This window comes from Athene cunicularia, assembly GCF_003259725.1.
Source record: "Athene cunicularia isolate RWA chromosome 1 unlocalized genomic scaffold, athCun1 chr1_part1, whole genome shotgun sequence".
Lineage (NCBI taxonomy): Eukaryota > Metazoa > Chordata > Aves > Strigiformes > Strigidae > Athene > Athene cunicularia.
Window position 1 is genome coordinate 25,697,646 of NW_020799091.1, and position 18,118 is coordinate 25,715,763.

General features: G+C 37.8%; 1 protein-coding gene across 5 annotated transcripts in view; it reads right to left on the reverse strand.

The window, feature by feature from the left end:
- TRPC4 (transient receptor potential cation channel subfamily C member 4) overlaps window positions 1-18,118 on the reverse strand; it is a 104,522-nt gene that overhangs the window by 24,654 nt on the left and 61,750 nt on the right. For 3 of the 5 annotated variants that reach the window (XM_026854671.1, XM_026854680.1, XM_026854663.1), the window contains 2 exons: window positions 17,351-17,687; window positions 1,640-1,779 (listed from right to left, as the gene is read on the reverse strand). In XM_026854671.1, the coding sequence (XP_026710472.1) occupies window positions 1,640-1,779; window positions 17,351-17,687 (477 nt within the window). Of the gene's footprint in view, window positions 1-1,639; window positions 1,780-4,489; window positions 4,547-17,350; window positions 17,688-18,118 lie in introns of those variants that run through there. The other 2 variants (XM_026854698.1, XM_026854689.1) reach the window with 2 other exon arrangements.

The window sequence follows — 18,118 nt, forward strand, 5'->3', positions numbered from 1 at the left end:
CTGAGTGTCTAAGGAATAAAAAGGTATTTGGGTGCAACGCTGCACATGCAGTAAAAAATGAATCGCTGCAGAACCAAAGATAGTGCTTTATGCACTGTGTTGATTATGTCATGCAAGCACCAATTTGGAGAGTAAATGGATGCACATTATCCCAGATACTGTCACCCTGGAATCTGATTACCACAAGCAGAAGCTGTCTGGGAGATGAAAGGATTGTAACATCTTCTAATTAATATTATGCTGAAGTGAGTAATTAGCCATCTCCAATGCTTTGGAGACATACATTTTCAATGAACTGGTTGCTTTGTTACACAGGACAGTGAAACGGCTATTTATTTTCCAGTCACTTTATGGTAAGGCATCCTTGTGTGTAAAAAGGCATTTCATCAGTTTTAAATGACGGCTCTCCTCACACTTTTGAGCACCTTCCTCTTTCAAGCAACATCTCTGAATCTCTTTGAGTGAGAAGACTTCCAAAGGTTTGCAGCCAGAGAGACAGCACGCCAGAAACCTTTTGTCACAGGAGGAGGCTAGTGTGTCAACGGATCACAGGTCTTTGCTCATCCCTGTCTCGATCAGCTGACATGTGAACCCTTATGAATAGACACAAGATTATATAAATTAGAGGTTCCTATGTTTCTCTATACTTATGGCAGGGCTGCAGCATGAACAGCTGCTGTTTGAGGACAGGGAGCTGTAACCAGCTACTTGATGGCTCTCTCCTCTTCTTTACCCAGCCAAAAGGATCTTGGCAGAGAAGACTCTTTTCATGCATGTAGGGTAGCTGGTGGCAGGGAACTCGAAAAAGCTGAAATACAATGCTGATCACAGTGACCAGTAAAAATGGGCTTGTTGGATGTGATAACAGATCCATGACAGTTGCTAAGAAATGCTTTCATTTCCTTTCAGATGTGGTTTCCTTACATTTGAGACCCTTTTTTGATTAAACTATTTCATTTTATGAGGAATTTCTATCATATTATAGATTCATGTTGAATACACACAAAATGCAACATGTTCCATGGCTTTAGAAAGAAGGGCTGTTTTGCTGGAAGATATTTCAAACAGTGGGAATATAAAACTATTCATAAAATGTCCATGAAAAGCGTGAGAAAATGAACATACCCAGCCTTGAGCGACCATTTTATCCTGTTCAGCTTTACTTTTTCATGTTGCACTTATCATAAATTTTCAAATCAAATTTAAAATTTTGTTCTTTAGCTTCCCCCCCACTATTATGAATAAATATTTTTCTTGGATTCCTGTCCAGAAGTTTTGCACAGTGCATAAAATTTTCCTAGGGGTAATAATTTCTTACTGAAAAATAGTAACACAAAACATAATTTTTGCAAACATTATTAAATATTACCAGTGATTTTTCCAAGAAAATGACAGTATGACTATTCAGGATCAAATAACAAAAGATTGCCTGGGCCAAGAAGGAAGAAGTATAAATCACAAGGTTTTGTTCACTCTTATCCTGGTCTAGCTTCTTGTCATAAGTTGCAGAACATTCAATGAGTGCATTTAACATTTCTTGCACTGCTAAACCTGAGAACCTCTAAATACAGACGAAATTTTGAAAAAGCCTAATTTCATTTATCTTAAATATTTTGCTGATTTAAAAAAAAATATTTACCTTTGAAAACGCAACAATTTTCAAAGAGATTGTTGCTAAATACAAGGAGTTCATTACAAAATCCATGAGGTTCCACCAATCATGAATGTAGTCCTGTAGTCCACCATCCCACATCTGTTTAATTTCACCCCAGATAAAACCTGTAAATAGAACATAATTCATTAAGCATGAATATTACATAAAAAGGGCTGTGACTATTCTAGACACTTATCTCACAATGGAGCGATTCTCCTTACATTAGTTATAAAGGGGAGGTGGGTAAGTGCTCTAAACTACACATCTATTTAGGTGAAATTTTATCTTCCCATTAATTTTTCCGGAATTAATTTGTCAGGAAAAAAAACAAAACAAAACAAAAATCTGCCTGTACAAGGGCAGTTTGGATTCCTTCAATCTCTTTTCCCACTATATCCTAATAAGTATAAGAAGAGTCTTAAAACCAGTCACCACTGCCAACTCTCTTCTTGGTATCTGCTGCAATGTAATTCAAACTGGAAAATTTATGACAGGAGTCCACCCAATACATTAATTTATTTCAACTGGAAACCACACAATAAGGAAGAGAATTTCTATTGTTATTGTCAATGCTAAACTAAAGTCTCCCTTTTCCATAGGAAAAAGCAGTGTCTCCAGCAGAGTACTTTCTGTTGATTCCTTCCTTTGGAATATGAATGAATGGAAACTGTGTTCAGGTGTACAGAGCACGCATTGTGCTGGACAGAAACTGATACAGAAATATTCAATCCCGATGGGAAAATTTGCAAGTTCTCAAGCATGAACTTGGTTTAGTGGCTCCAGAGACAACTGTGTGGAGACTCCTTAATGCTATAAACATTAAAACCTCTCTGAAGAAGATTCTCCACATTACTGTACAATATGGTATGATTAAAATTGGAATATTTAGATGCATATTTCATATTATTATCTACAGAGCTTTTTGATAAAAATACCAATAGAACTTTAAATTTTTCACAGGTAACTTTTTTCTTAAAGAAATTTATTACTTTTGTGCTCATTACAAGGACAAAATTTACCACTGAAGAGACCAGTCTCTCACATATATATGTTGAGACATGGTTAATTCAACATTTTCTCCACCTGCTTATCACATCTTTGTTTAGAAAATGTTGAACAGATTTCATGCAGCCACCTATAGAGTTCTGCATCACTACTGTGGGTTTAATTAATCTTGAACCTTAACTTTTTGTCTTAATGGTCTTTTAGTTGACTGCATGGAAAAATCATGTCTTCTCTCAAACATGATCCCTAAGCAGTAATTCCAGGTCTATTCTTGTTTGTGTCAGGTAGGTTTTTGAGTTATTTGGAAGGCAGAAGGGGGATAGATGTGAGGAGTACAATTTAATTTTTTAGTGTTTTGTCTTGAGTCTGTCTTCTGATTGCTTTCAAAAGGAAAGGTTCCCTTCCTCACTGCTTTCTCCCCTCAAATCTCAGCCATATGTTCCCATCTTTGTGTCATCATAAGTAATTTTGAGCCTCAGGATCATTTTCAGCCATGCCACCATCACTATTTCAGCATTCTGCAGAGCTGAGGGGAACACCATGGTGGGACATATGGACAGGAAAGTGGGATACGCCCATTTTAGTGCCTACAACAGCCTAGACAGGCTGATTGCAACTCTATTAGGTTATCAAACTAATCCACAAAATATAGCACTATTAAGAAGCACTATTTTTTTTTTTTTCAAGCTGCAATCAGTTGTGATGAGTCACAGTGAGAAAACAGCTGAACTTTATTGCATGGCAGGGTCAATATCCACTAACAGCATCCACTACTGCTGTTAATTGCGCAAGTGTCATCACAAAGAAAACACACCTTCACAGGCTCCTACATGCCTGCCCGTTTCAGCCTGTGAAATGACTTAACCACTTACTCTTCAAAGACCTGACACACAGTATGAACATGATGACAGCAGGTTTGGCTTCCCATTCCCTCCGCAGTACCCTCCAACCCTTCAACATGCAGTTCGTGTATTTGCAAATATCCCTGCTTGCTCTTCCACTACCTTTTAGACATAACATGTTAAGCACTATTGGGTCATAAAAGCAGCTGTTTTGTTGGCTGCAGTATACACCTCACATTTAAGAACCGCTCTGAATCACCCCTGCTCCACATGCAGAAGGGCACATAAAATCACCATTGTGCTGCAGGAGCCTGAGGAGACCTGGAGCCAAAGTCTGTGTAATATGGATATGGCCTCTGAGACTCAGTGTTAGAGAACAGTTCCTTGCTCTTTTTTATTTAATAATACAGCTATAGCCCCAGGTTCTTGACACTGGGAAGACTGCTGTGGCACAGAGAGCAGACAGATGCATTGATAGATCCCCAAATAAGAAGACCTTACAGAAATCAATGCACATGCTAACAGAATTAAATGAACTCTTTTATAATTCATCACAGTTAATCATTCCCTTTAAAATGTGTTTTTAAAACAGAGCAGAAATAATAAGATGAATTCTTAAGCAAGAGGCTATAGGTTCATCAGTCTTCTTTCATGATTCCAAGGAGCCAAAGATGTGAACTGACACAAATACAAGAGGGCTGTTCTCTGTAAGACTGTTGCTCAGCATCATATGCTTTGATAGTACTGCCTAAAATATAATAGAATCATGTAGAGATTGAAAAACAAATGTTGACTAATGCTGCTGCATTTGATCTCTTTTGTGAGTGAACAGCCAGAGTGTTTTTCCAAGCACTTCCTGTGCTTCAGAAAATGAAATGTAAAGTTGACACTAACTGAAATACTAACCTATTACAGAACAGTGGAAGAGAGTATATGGCTATTATAAATTAGATCATTTTGAATTAGAAATACAACTAATCCAAACAACCAGCAATGTTGAAGTCATTTGGCAGCTGAAAGTTCTGAGTATTCTTTGGCATCATAATGGTGTTGGTTTTAATTTTTTTCCTTGGTTCAAGACAACTTTTATGTTCATCCTGATGCAGCCTTGTTCTTTTCAAGAAAATGATAATGGAAAACTGGAAATCCTACATTTTTGTGGGCTGAAATGGAGATGTGATAGCCTTTCTTGCTAGCCAAAGCACCTAAGTGCAAACTCCATATATAAATACTGTTACTGAGTTCTCATCTGACTCCAGAGAACTCGAAGCTAGGCTGATGGATGCTGTGTTTGTGACACACACACAATCCATGCAAGCACAGTAGAACTTCCTCGACATGTCTTTTTGAAGGCAAATCTTTGAAGGTATAAAGTCCTAAGGTTGACTGACAAAACTCACAACTCCAGGGCAATCTCACCATGAAAGCTGAGATCAGAGTCTTTGCAGGCACCAGGTCTCTATGGCTAGGTATCCTGAAGGGTGCTCAACTGGAGCAAATGAATGGTGGAAGAACAGGGATCTCTGGAGTACTGTAAATCCTTCCAAGTGTGCCTGAAGGGATAGTCTGGAAACGTGTACTCTGAAATCCCAGAGCCATTCTGCAAAGCTGAAGATTTCTTTAAGGCCTGGTGAGCTTACATGACAGAGCTATTGTGAGCAATGAACCTCAGGGATTCCGAGTTGTGCTGTTTAGGACTAATTTACAGTCACATAGGCAGAGGCCTTGAAATCTTGTTGTAGATCATAGCTACATTTTTTTTTTTTTTGCAAAAAGGAAGGGTCAGCAGGGAGAAGTCAGTCAGCTCTCATCTTCACAGTGTCTGATACAATATGCCAATTTTGTTCTGTGACATTCATTGAGAGAATCAAGAGAAGGCTAGGAAAATCTATGTATTTTTTTTAAAATGACATCCAGAGATCAGAGCAGCATTACCTCTGTGACCTTGCACACTTCCCCTTTCTATTCAGAAGACATGGATAGCTGAACATAACCTGACTTTATTATTTAAGGAGACTTTTGGGCAATTCCAAAACACGACCTGACATTATAAAAGAGGAGAAGAGATGCACTGACAGGAGAGTCTAATGGGTGCATTATTACAGGCAGGAAAGAGATCTAGAGTCCAGGCATTGTCTGCTTATTACTGTGCCAAAACAGCAATGTTACCACATGGTGACTGAGATCATGTCAGAGCTACATGTTCAACAGCAAGAAAGATGACATCTCAAAAAAGCAGAGGGGACAGACATCACCAGTCTGTACACAGGTACTGGGGAAAAACTGCTAATAGGAATCAACCAAATACAAAGGGTAGATCTAAAAGCAAGAGTGTTTAAACAGGCTGGGGACAAGTTCGTTGCCCAAAGCTCTCTTTAACTCCCTGGAAGGAAGCAAGCATCTCCAAAGCAATAATCCTGTCATCCGCAGGTGGGTCAAAAGGGAGGCATGGATAATCAGGCTGAATTAAAACAGATGTCTAACTTCCAGGTGCCTGTTTTTAGCTGAAATAATTCCACATAGAGCAGATTTCACTGTTTTAGCTGGATAATCTTTTCTATGTTGTGGTTGCCTCTTTGCTCCAATTGTGTCCTTCCTATCTCTTCACACCAGCTAGAATTCACACCTTCCTCTTATGTCCTCACCGATCCATTCCCCATCAATCTGTTTCTATCATTTATTGCCACTTAGAAGGAAATGATCAACATTATGCAGCTCTTCCACCTCATTAATCAAGGACTTAAATTGTAAAGTTGAAGGTGAGACTTTCAAGCATTTGTTCATTGTTTATAGCTAGATACTGGAGCAATAAAAGAGAAATAGCAGCATGGGTATTTTGAAACAGGCTGAGATGATAGAAACACATTTCATTAAATGCCCCATGGTTTTAATGGAATGAAAGAGACATAAATTCAGGGCAGGAATCTCACAGACCACATGAGGCCCTGGGAATGACGGACATAATGGAGAGGTTTCATACAGCACTGTGAAGTATTATACTTGCAAGCTGATCAGTGCAACCATTTGACTGAAGTCCAGTTTACATGATGTAATAAAGAAACTAAAATGGATCAAATAAAGTTGGAGAAAAAAATGGAATTTGTGTGTTAAGTATATCTTCTTTTTTTGCAGTAAACATTTCTGAATATTAATGAAAAAAGTTCTTTCTTCTAAAATAAACCCTACATATTGTAGAAATGCATTTTATCCAAGCCAACAAAACAAACAGGAATTAAAATACTTCTTAGTGAAGAACAAAAGGTGCTAAAATAAGAATTTGCTTTAAAAAGTACCATCTTTCATTAAAATTACCTCATAACAATTTTAAAAATCCTTAAGAATTGAATAATGGATATCATGTATTCCATAGGATCATTGTGTAGATTTTTATATATGTAGATACATCAATCCATGTACACTAATAAGACTATTTTATATCTTTATCTATAGACTTAGATTTTGAAGGTGTATTTCCCACTGAAATGCCTTTTAAAAAATGTGGAACTACTTTTCCGTTCATAAAGTAAGATGCCATTGGCAAACCTTGCAACTGTGAGCAGGGCAGCAGCTCAATACTCTTACAAATATTTTCTGCCTGTTTGGATGAAGCCTTGGGTTAGACAGTATTTTTTTTGTGTGGGCTGCAAGATAACTTTCAGACTGTAAAAACTCTGGATCTATCCTGACTGATCCATTATCAGTTTTCAGCTACCCAGATCTGTAATTTTACTCACGAGGAAAATGTCCCTTATTGCCATGCAAAAGAAACAAACAACAAATGAATAAATCCCCTATTAAATCCATTCAAAGGTGTATTAAATTCTAAGAGAAAAAATCTCAGATACACTTTGCCTAAATTCCTGTCTTCTACTGAATCTTGAGTAACAATTTTCCAGCAACTGTGGAAATACACAAAAATGTTATGCCATCTCCACAACACTGCCTTTTATTGTTTATAATTATGGTTAAAGTCTCACTGTAAATAATGACATCAAGATTTGTCAAAGAAATAAATGAAAGGCAGTATCCTGAACTATTTTTGTTTTTAAAGAGATTTATGGATCCCTAGCTAATTTTGGCCTTACCTTTCCCACAAAAGGTTGGTTGGTCTGTGCTATTTTTGCTCCTTACCATTAAGTGATGGGAAGCAAGAGGTTTTTCAGAGTCAACTCTGCATGCCAAATTCAACAATAACCTTCTAGTATGTTTCTTGGAGAATATATTCTCACTGGACTGTGAAACCATTTAACTGACAAACTCAACTTTGTTCTACTACACAATTTAGAGTTTCTCAGGTACAACAAGAAGTGAGGCAAGCTGCTAAAGATCTAAAGCTCTCTGAAGCAAAGGGAAGTCGTTCCACGGAATTCACTGAACATCGATACGGAAATATCTCTCTGGCTGATGAACTGATCTCTGCTGAAGGTATATGAAGGTAACAAGAGGAATGGAGAGGCATCCTGGCATAATCCAGGGGCTCCCAATCTCTGGGATATATTTTGTTAACAGAATAGAGCTACTTTAAAGGAACATGCACAAAATCAAAAGCAGGCCTCTGCTTTCCCCTGGGGTCAGGGAAATGGCTGTTTGGGAGGGGGACAACTGTGCACAGTGTCTGGGTCCTGTGTCAGGTCAGGCAAAGTGCTGGGACTGACATGGTCAGAGGCACCATTTATATCCCAGCTCTCTTCCCAGGACAGTTACACAAGCAAGTTGAGCCTGGGAATTGATGATTTAAATTATCTGTGCACACCACTCAACACAGAGAATACTTACTATCTAACCTCAACTGACTCTTTGTCTTCACTTTCCTATCTGTACAATTAACTTAATTCCTTCTCTCAAAGAAGCAGTGAAGACGAATTTAGTAATGCCTCCGGAGTGCAGTGAAAAGGTAATGAACAACAGAAGGATTATGGAGCATTCGAGCTTTTTGGATGAAATATACTCTGTCAGAACTAAGAGTATTCAGTTCTGAATATGTACCAGGAGTGAATTTACTCTTGTGTTCAAGGAAAAGTGTAATTTCTAAGAAACACTGATCAGCTGCGAATGAAGCTGGTCTAGGCATGGCATTATGAATTATGGTGTGTTATATGTATATTTCACCCACTATGGAATGGCAGGTGCAAACAGTTTGGACAATCATTATTGAACAGTCCCTCAAATATTTATGGCTTAGTTTCACCACCTAGTCTAGTAGCACTAGATTGTGCAGTTGCTTGAGTATTTATGCAGTAAGGCATCCATATAAGCGGGACAGCTGTTTCCTAACCCAGTATCTTTAGAAGGGGCAGTAGCTAGGATATTTAGACCACACACTTTATTTCTTAACTTGAATAGAAGGAAGTCTGAATTTCACAGTACTCCTGTAAGTGCCAAAAGGAAATATATATAATTAGCAGTTAAATTTTTTAATCAATCTTTTGAATTTCCTTTGCAAAATATTCTGAAATGCAAATACATTGTAGTTCATTAGCACAGTGGAAGCTTAAAGTAGATTTAAATTGCTACATTTATCTTAACATTAATGGTCTTTTTTTTTTTTTTTTTTTTTTTCCCCCTCTAAAACGGGTTTTATGTAAAAAATAGAAATATAAGCAAAGAGAAAATGTTTAAAGTCCTAGAGTGTATGCAAAAATAAACTGTAACCCTGAATTGACTGTTATGTTCAATACTCATTGGCTAGTAGGGTTAATAAAGTTTGAATTAACCAAAAATGACCATCCAAACCATTTCAGGTTCATGCACCTCAGCCTTCCATACGAGTGGACTGTAAATGGTGATGGTATAGTTGTCACAATCTAGGGGAACATGAAAGACACTGTATTTTTTTAATGTATCATGTCTAAATAGAAGTGTCTAGTGCTATTTTAGATGCCATACTTATCCAAGCTGGCCATGCCATGTATTGCCAAAAACGGTACAGGTTTCCTGTAGGGTATTTATCACAGGAACATCCTCTCTGTGAGTATATCGGACTTCAAAAATGGGACCAGGTACCTCTTTATAGGCATGTAAGTAGCTTTCTTTATTTTTACTTTGATTTAATCTCCTAATTCATAACAATCAAACCTGCTAAATGCCTGAGTTTGGAGTTAGAGGCTATGGACAGGTACCTAAATAGGGAGACAAGAGTACAAAAATTCTGCATATTTCTGCTTTTGAACTCTGCTCTACAATAACATAGACAGAAATTTAGCCAGACAAAAGTATCGGTCTAATTCTCTAAGGTACTTTTGCACAGGAGTCTATAAATCTCTTTAAAGTATATCCTCATTTACTGCTTGTAAATCTCTATTAAGCTCAACAGGTTTACATGTGGAGTGAAGCATGCATAATTTTACTTGTTATCCTTTAATCTCCATGGCTTCATTGAAACTGTTTGTGTCATGTATTTATCCAAATTATTTAATACAGAAAATAGTTTCTTGCTTTCACAAAAATATTGTGGAGAGGGTAAGGAGCAAGGTTTATGTCTTAACTATTACCACAAACAACCATCATTTATAAAGCAATATTTATGTACAGTACTGCAATCTAATATTCATTAAAGTGTTGTATCTCCAAACATATGCATGTTCCTTATCTTTGCCAGCACTTACTATATTCTCTCAGTGTTGCTAGAATAACGTGATTTATAGTTAATAGTAGTAGTAGTTAATAGTAAGTAGTTAATAGTAAGAAATAGTCTTCAAGCATGCACAGGGATTAGATCCACAAAGGATCCTGCAGGCAGAATAAATGCATGGATAGCTTGTTTATGAAACACAGAAAGGACTTTAAAGCATTGCTCAAAAGCTTTCAGAGTCCTGCACAGACCAGCTTGGCATCGTATGTGCAACTCTAGGAAAGGCCAGAAGTAGATATCCCCTTCTCTCCTATTAACAAGCATATAAGGATTCAAACATCTCAATACTGAGATTCTAAACTTATATTTGGGAGCTCAGTCCCATGAAGGGGTATAGTCATTGAATTATTCTGTGATTCCATGTCTAAATTAAGTACACAGTACTTAGTAAAATTCACCATGCAAGGGACAATTGAATTCATGCAATTCCCCATAAATTGCATTTTATGCTCACTTGGAGCTTCAAGCATGTAGCTGATGTCCACAGCCTATGAATACTGAGTGCTAAAACAGCCTGGACAAGAGGAACAGCAGGAATTGGAAAGAAGAATGAATCTCAAACACTGCGTCTCACCAGCACTTAGAAGCGTATCTCAGGGCTTCAGTTAGGTATCTACATGAGAATTAATTTCAGTATCCCAAACAACTTCCTCTCCTGAGATGTTTAAACCATATCCCCCAAGAGTAGTGTGAATATTTGGCGCTGCAGCTTTATGGCTAAAGTTCCTGCACAGGGCACAGGAAACCGGGAAATTGTCTTTTCTCAGCCTGAGGGAAAACTGAACCTCTATACCAGGAGAGTACTACGGGCAGGAATAGTGCAGGGGTCAAACATGCACCACTCCTGCTACAAAAGGAAGAAAGGGAAATTTAAGGAGAGAGAATTAAAGAAGACAAAAAACTCAACAGGTGTCTTTTTGCCTCATTTCTAAGGGACTCTACTAGAAAGCAAAGACATCAAAGCTAGGCTTTGCACACCCACTGCAGGCCTTTTCTGTTTATCCTCAAGACTGTAATGTTTAAACGTGAAATATTTGGATGCTAGGGGAGCAAGCACAATGGTACTCAATTGAAAACAGAACTTAAGTCCAAAGAGTATCTCAGGATCCTGATAAAACCTGCTTCCTTCAGCAAAATACTGTGATTACAAGAAAACATCTCATTGCATTGCACTTGTCTTTATATGATTATGTTATCCTGTAAAAGCAGAGTCCTTGCTTGCAGTTCTAAGACACTGCCAGTGGTAGGGAAGTTTTCCATAGTTAATAAAAGTGTATGTAAAATGAATGTTTAGACAGTCATTGTTAAGGAAGAGAACTCCTATTTAAACACTGAAAAAGGCCAGTAAGTATAGGCAGATCACTGTTCCATCTAGCCTAAACTGCAGCAAATCCTGAATGCTTAGGGAAAGGATTCAAAGAAGTAAAAGCTTCCACGTTTGCTAAGTTTAGGGATATCCTTGTCCAGAGATCACATCTCTGTCACTGTGACTAGGAGCCACTGATTAAATCTGGTTGTGACACTATGGATGGCATTCAGGAACCAAAGCAGTCTGTAGCTCCATTTTAGATTGAGACACATTTACAAAGGCTTTTCAAATATAGGATAGACTTTTACTAGAATATCACTAAACCCTATATGGCTACTTATATTTAACTGGAGGTTATGGCACCACTGAAAGTGTTCTCCCAAAGAAAAAGACTCCTGACTTTTTTTATCATAATCGAAACAAGACATTTTACTTTGCCCTTGGTTTTGGAAATGGCAAGACCATTCTAGAGTAAATCTTAAACACAAAAAGACATATATCAGACAGCATCAATAAAAACCAGAATAAAATAAAATCATCTACACAGAAAAATGTTCATCTTAAATATCTGAAACCTGGTAAACCTACAAGTAACTAAGTAAAAGGTCCTATTACATCACGATACATGCAGTCCTGACACAAAGTAGCTTTCCTGATTTTTAAATAAAAAATTTCATTAGTATGTCCAGTTTTGGGATCCCAACAAAAAAAAAGAGATTTACTGACTGAAGTGAACCTAGTAGAAGGCCATCAAGATGACTGGGGTCTGGACCATATGATGTACAAGAAGAGGCTGAGGAAGCAGAGTTGTTCAGCCTAGAGAACACTAACGGGGGGATATTACTGCTGTCATCCACTAATGAAATTGCTACTTATGAATAACTGGAGCCAGATTTGTCCTAGAGGTGCATATTGGAAGGATAAGAGGTAATGGTTGCATGTTGTGGTACACAATATTCCAACTGATACTAGAAAAAAAGTTCACCAGTGGCTAGAGACAGGCATGGTTTGCTGAGAGAGGCAGTAGAGTATCTGTCTCTGGAGAAATTCAAGATTTGACTGGACAAGAACCTGAACAATCTGATCTATCTTTGCAGTTAGCCTGTGTCGATCAGTAATCTGGACTAAATGGCCTTGAGTGGTCATTATGTGTGATATCCTTCTTTCTGACTGAAGTTGTGTTCCAGCTTTGTCTGGCATTATTTTCTTCTTCTGCACTTTGTCACTACTGGTTATGTACAGTTTCATCTTGCTGGTTATATTATTCTTTATATCTGCTTCCTGGACCATGTCAATTTGTACTAGCTGTTCCAATTTTTACACAACACTTTCCTGACAAAATTTAGAAGATGATGCACAGTGTACTTGCCACTTCTATGATCACTTCATCTGAAGTGTCTTGCTGTGCCATTGGTTTGAATGTACAATGTGCTAAGTACTGACAAGACTGTACACTCCAATACATCCCACCAGCAGTTTGCTGACCACAAAAGTCTGCTGTTTGCACAGTTCCCAAACATACACATTCTCTATAGATTCACGTACTCCAATAGCAGAAACCACTCTGACAGAAAGGATGGAGAACACATTGTTAAAGAGACCCACTAGGGCTGCATTCCTGCTCCAGGCTGTATTCTCAAAAACAAAATTACGATGAACATTTAAAGATGCCCATAAAATAGCAAAAAACTCATCAAAACATATTTGCCTAAAAAATGTTCTTATTGCTGCAGCCACCACGAACAACTGGCAGGGAGCTTTTTAAGCACTAAATTTGTCTGGTTGTTGGCTTTCTCCTCTGAATTTTGTAGCATTCCTTAGTGAGCCAAATGCCCACTGTGAGGACATTTAGCATGGTCACAGATAGGTTTGAGGGTAGGGGTTAGGGCAGAAGAACAGGTATGACAAGTCTACAGGGATCAATAAGATCTTTATGTGAGCTGCACTCAAGACACACAGAAGGTGAGGCTGGGTCTTATTTGATTTCCCTTTGCATGACTGTTATCATGCTCAGAGGCCACTCAGCAACTGGATGGGGAATTAGATGATAGAAAACACTGTTCTTCCTCACTTTTTTTTCAAGGTTCTTGTGTTTCCTGTCTTCTTTTTCAGTGGTGATGGATTCTCAAGTACAGGAAAAAGGCCTACATTTCTGTAGTTTGAAGCATCTGGCATGCTTGGGAGATCAGAGTCAACAGCAAATCAGAACAAAATTAATTTTCATCACCAGCAAAAGCTCATTTCTTATTTGTTTAAATATAAGGACAGGAGTCTCTTGACTCGTCCTACTGTGAGTTTTTTCCACAAATGCTTCTTAAAGCTGTAACATTAGCCTTGGTATACTGACTTATTGTTCCATGGATAAATACCACATAGTGTAACACCACTTGTGTAATCACCTAATCATGCAAAAGACAGAATTAATGCAGAAGTTTCCTGAAGAGACTTTTAAAATGTAAAATCAATAGTCTCCATGGAAATGTAGCCCAATACAAGTTTTTCCTCTGAGCTTCCTACTCTAGTGACACTTTTAATATATACTAATTATGCACATTCAGTCTTCTAGTACATAGTAGTAGGTAAATGCTAATTCCTGGAGAGCTTAGATTGTTATGGACAATCTTGAAAATTTTTAAGTTCTGTGAAATATGCGTATGCTGAAATTGATGTCGATGAGAAGACTACAAAGCAGAGCACCTCATCCTCTCTTCATTTTAAGGGAGGTAGCTCTTAAAATGCAAACCTCAAGCCTTACTACTGTAATTAAGAGAAGGACAAGCAAATAATTCTATTGTTGAAAATGTTAAGAATTTTGGCATGCTGTAGCTGCTCCAGGATAATCTTTGCTTTGGGAAAAGGTTTTACTTGGTCATGTTTTCAATTTGAGAGAAAAACTGTGACCCTAGAGAGACATTAGTTTTGTCTCAGATGTCAATATTTTTTGCCTACACCCAGAAAATGCAAAGATTTACCTCAGATTTAAGCTCCACTGTGTAATTCAAGAGTTCTGCATTTACGCTTTTTTAAGGATACTGCATAACTGTACAGTTTAAAGAGATGAGATGACAGACTAACTTGTGGCCTGGTAACTAACCTTAGATAAGGAGTTAATAAAACTATTTAGTTTCTTAAAAGATGACTAGATCAAAGTTTGTATGTATGTGAATATGAAAACAACTCGTTTTGGCTGAGATTCCTTCATTAAAATAAAGAAACAAACAAAAAGATGAAATAGACACATTCATCACATGCTGTCACTGACGTGTCCTCTGGAGATGTGTGTCTGTCTCCTCCAATGATGGGGGGAACTTAGGTACCTAATGAATTGCCTGAGATTACAATGGCTGAATCTGGGGCCTTATTATTTGGGTGGTTAAGGTTGAAAGTCTGAAAACTGAACCCAGCAAATGTGAAACTGGAACTACAGGAAAACACTAGTTAGAAACTGCTAGAGATCAGTGTGTAAAATACATCTTTTTAGGTGAAAGAGATTTTGGAAGGCACAGTTTCTCTGAACATTACAGTCTAGATTAACCACAAGCTATTTGACCACATGGTATCTGCTACTGATTTTTATTCATGCTCATGAATATTTGTTTATGCAAGCAGTTCCCTTGACTTGACCGGTACTGCTTGCAGAGGAAGGGCTTATTCAGCACAGGCAGTACTGGTGTAATCTGGCCATATGAGTCTATACTGCAAATATTAATGCTGCTTTTAGAAATGATAGTCATCTTGATAGTCATAATTTAATGGCTCCTTCAAACAAGTGCTTTGGGATGCTGAGTTACTAAAACCTTTCCTAAGTAAACAGCAATGTCAGAGGTTGAGGGCAATGGAGGTTCTTCCTCTTCTCACTGGATGTTTTCTGGAGAGGAGATAGTCACCAAGGTTTTAGAACTGCCTTTAGCTGAAACTAGCCCTTGCCCTTCTCAAATTGTGCTTTTTTCTCTGGGCTCTAATTTCTTTCTTTAAAAAGGCAGGTTAAAATCCACTTTGGCATGTCAAGATTTATGTGTCAGCTATGCATCTGTTCTTATTATCCTTCAGACTCAGGATACCATGAAAGCTGGGCAGATACTGACCAATTGCTATTTTGAAAGGTTGGACAGAAAAGCTACTAATATCTCCTCTGGGCATATGGGGCAGCACAGAAGAAACCCTTGCTCCTCCTCAGCATTGCAGCATTTGTTTCTAAGGAAGTAATGTATCAAACTAATTATTTTTATATTGGTTTCTTATTTCTTGACGGTATAAAACTGGGAAAGTTTACTGGAGAAAGTTTTGGTTTTAATATTTAAATGTCAATCTCAACCACAGAAGTTAGTCTTACCTGTCTGTGGGAAATGTCATTCTAAGCGGCCTGCCAGATTGATTAATTCATTTGCAATTATACTAGATACTGGCTTTTTCAATGTTAGTAGCAATTTTTACCCAATGAAGGACAACACAACTTACAGTGAAGGCTGGTGGTAAGGATTGTTTTATGCTGTGCTATCATGGTGGACATCTCAGAAAGCAGTTCATCTGTGGAAGGCAGGTCCTTCTGAGAGGTTCCCAACAATTAAGTGGACACAGGGTTTTCAGTCCTGCATGCTTGTTTTCTTAAGTAAAACAGATGTAGCCCTGCTTCTTGCAGTGCTCTACCAAGGAACACAGAGGAAAAGCCACTGACTCATTCTCCTTTGCAGTATCAGGCACTGCCAATTAGTGTATTACAAATTCAACACTGCATTGTAAATTGTATATGATTAATGATTCCAAAAGCCTTGTCGGTTTGGTTGCTTTTAAAAAAGCTAGGTGTTTGAGAAAAGTTGCAAAAATGAAGAGAAATGGCATCTTAATGGGAAACTCTGGGAGAGGTAAAGTACCAAAATCCCACCAAAACATTTCAGAAAATTTTGTGCATGAACTTGTCTATGTGATGACAATTTAAATGAAGATATCAAACTTAAATTCTTTCAGTTAAGACTACTAAGTCCCTCCTACAATTTCATTCCACTCAAGACCAAGTATATTTGGCCTGATCTTGTCCAACTTGTGTTTGTTCCTAAAACAACAATCAGAGAAAAGACCATGGCACACCAAGAGAGACATCACCTAGTAGGTTAGACACACAAAGGTAGGGAGGACCTACAATAATCCAATCTGATAGGACTGAGAAATCACACAGGAAGACATTTAAGGCCAACATGGCCCACACAAAGTAGGCTTTCAATAATCTGAGACCAAAATTTTTATTTTAATCTATCAGGACAGAATGGTAATCTTTGTCCCCATTTAAAAAATGTTAGGGGATTCTCTTATTTCTTCTGATAAAATATTTTGTTTGAAGTTGTTTGACAAGTTCTCATCAATGGTTTTGCACATAAAAAATACTCTGCATGCATATTTTAATGAAAATACTCACTTGAAATGATGATCATCACTATTTGCAATAGGTAGGTCTGTCATATTAGAAAAAAAACATACTTGAGGTAACTAAGGTCCAGAAATTACATTAGATCTCATTCTAATACAAGAAAAATAATTATCGTGGTAAAGGGGCCCTTTTTTAAAAAGTAGACTCAGAAGACACTCAGAAGAATCAGAACAATTTCTGGGCTGGAGAAAATAGATATTAAAAAGATATCAATATGTATGTTTCAGGGCACTGATTAATCACAGGAAGGAACACCCGATGTCTTCCCTCACTGTAGTATATCAGGTGGTGACATTTGGATTTTTAAACTCTTCCCAAGTTGTCTACTACTCTTGCTAGGTGTTGGAGGAGACAGACTGTTTGCCTGTTTTGATAAGTCAATAATTTATGACAGAACTCTCTACTGTATCTTCCTCCCTCAGAATGCTTGGCAAAACCACAGGGGTCAAAACACTTTTCACTGTATTTTCTTTAGTAATACATTTACCCAGGACCCACGGTAATATCATCCACTCGATGATGGTTGGTGGTGGTCCCTGCATGCGCAAGTCTGACCTGTCAATGTGCTGAGAGGCAAGCAACAGTAGGAACAGAAAAGTCAAGTAAGATGCAGTATGGCAGATAAATTTGATAAATGGCTTTCTGATGAACAGCCCCAATGGGCTTTTGGGAGCTATCAGGTAGCACACAGAGAAGACCGGGAAAAGGAGTCCTATCACAACACATGTCAACATCTTCACAGCCCAGTGTCGCCTCCTCCATCCAGGGAACTCATCGTACCAGCGGGATGCGAGCAGCTGCTGGCAGTTGGGCTGGGCAACAAACTATAAAGAGAAAAAGAAAGGTTTTCTTGTTAGCTCTGTGAAGTTATTTCCATGCCATGTATGTTATGATAAGTAACTTTTGGGTAGAGATTAAAAAAAAAAATAAAAAAAAAATCCACAGCCTGTGCAAGCCCACTCATACTGATAATACTAGTAAGACAGGGCTGGGTCAGCCTGCCCTTCCTTCAATGCAAAAAGTATAGTACAAAGCCATCAAAATTCACTTTTCACAATAAAGCTTGACTTCCCTGACAGTTGAATACACAAGGAGCCAACAGACTGTAAAACACATGTACCTCAAAAGCTAATTTCAAACAAAATAAATTTCACAAATATTTCCATTATTCAACCAGCAACATCTGTGGAGAATTCATAGAACATGAGGTAGAAGTCACTATGAAAATGAAAAGCACAACTGAGATCTGTAAACA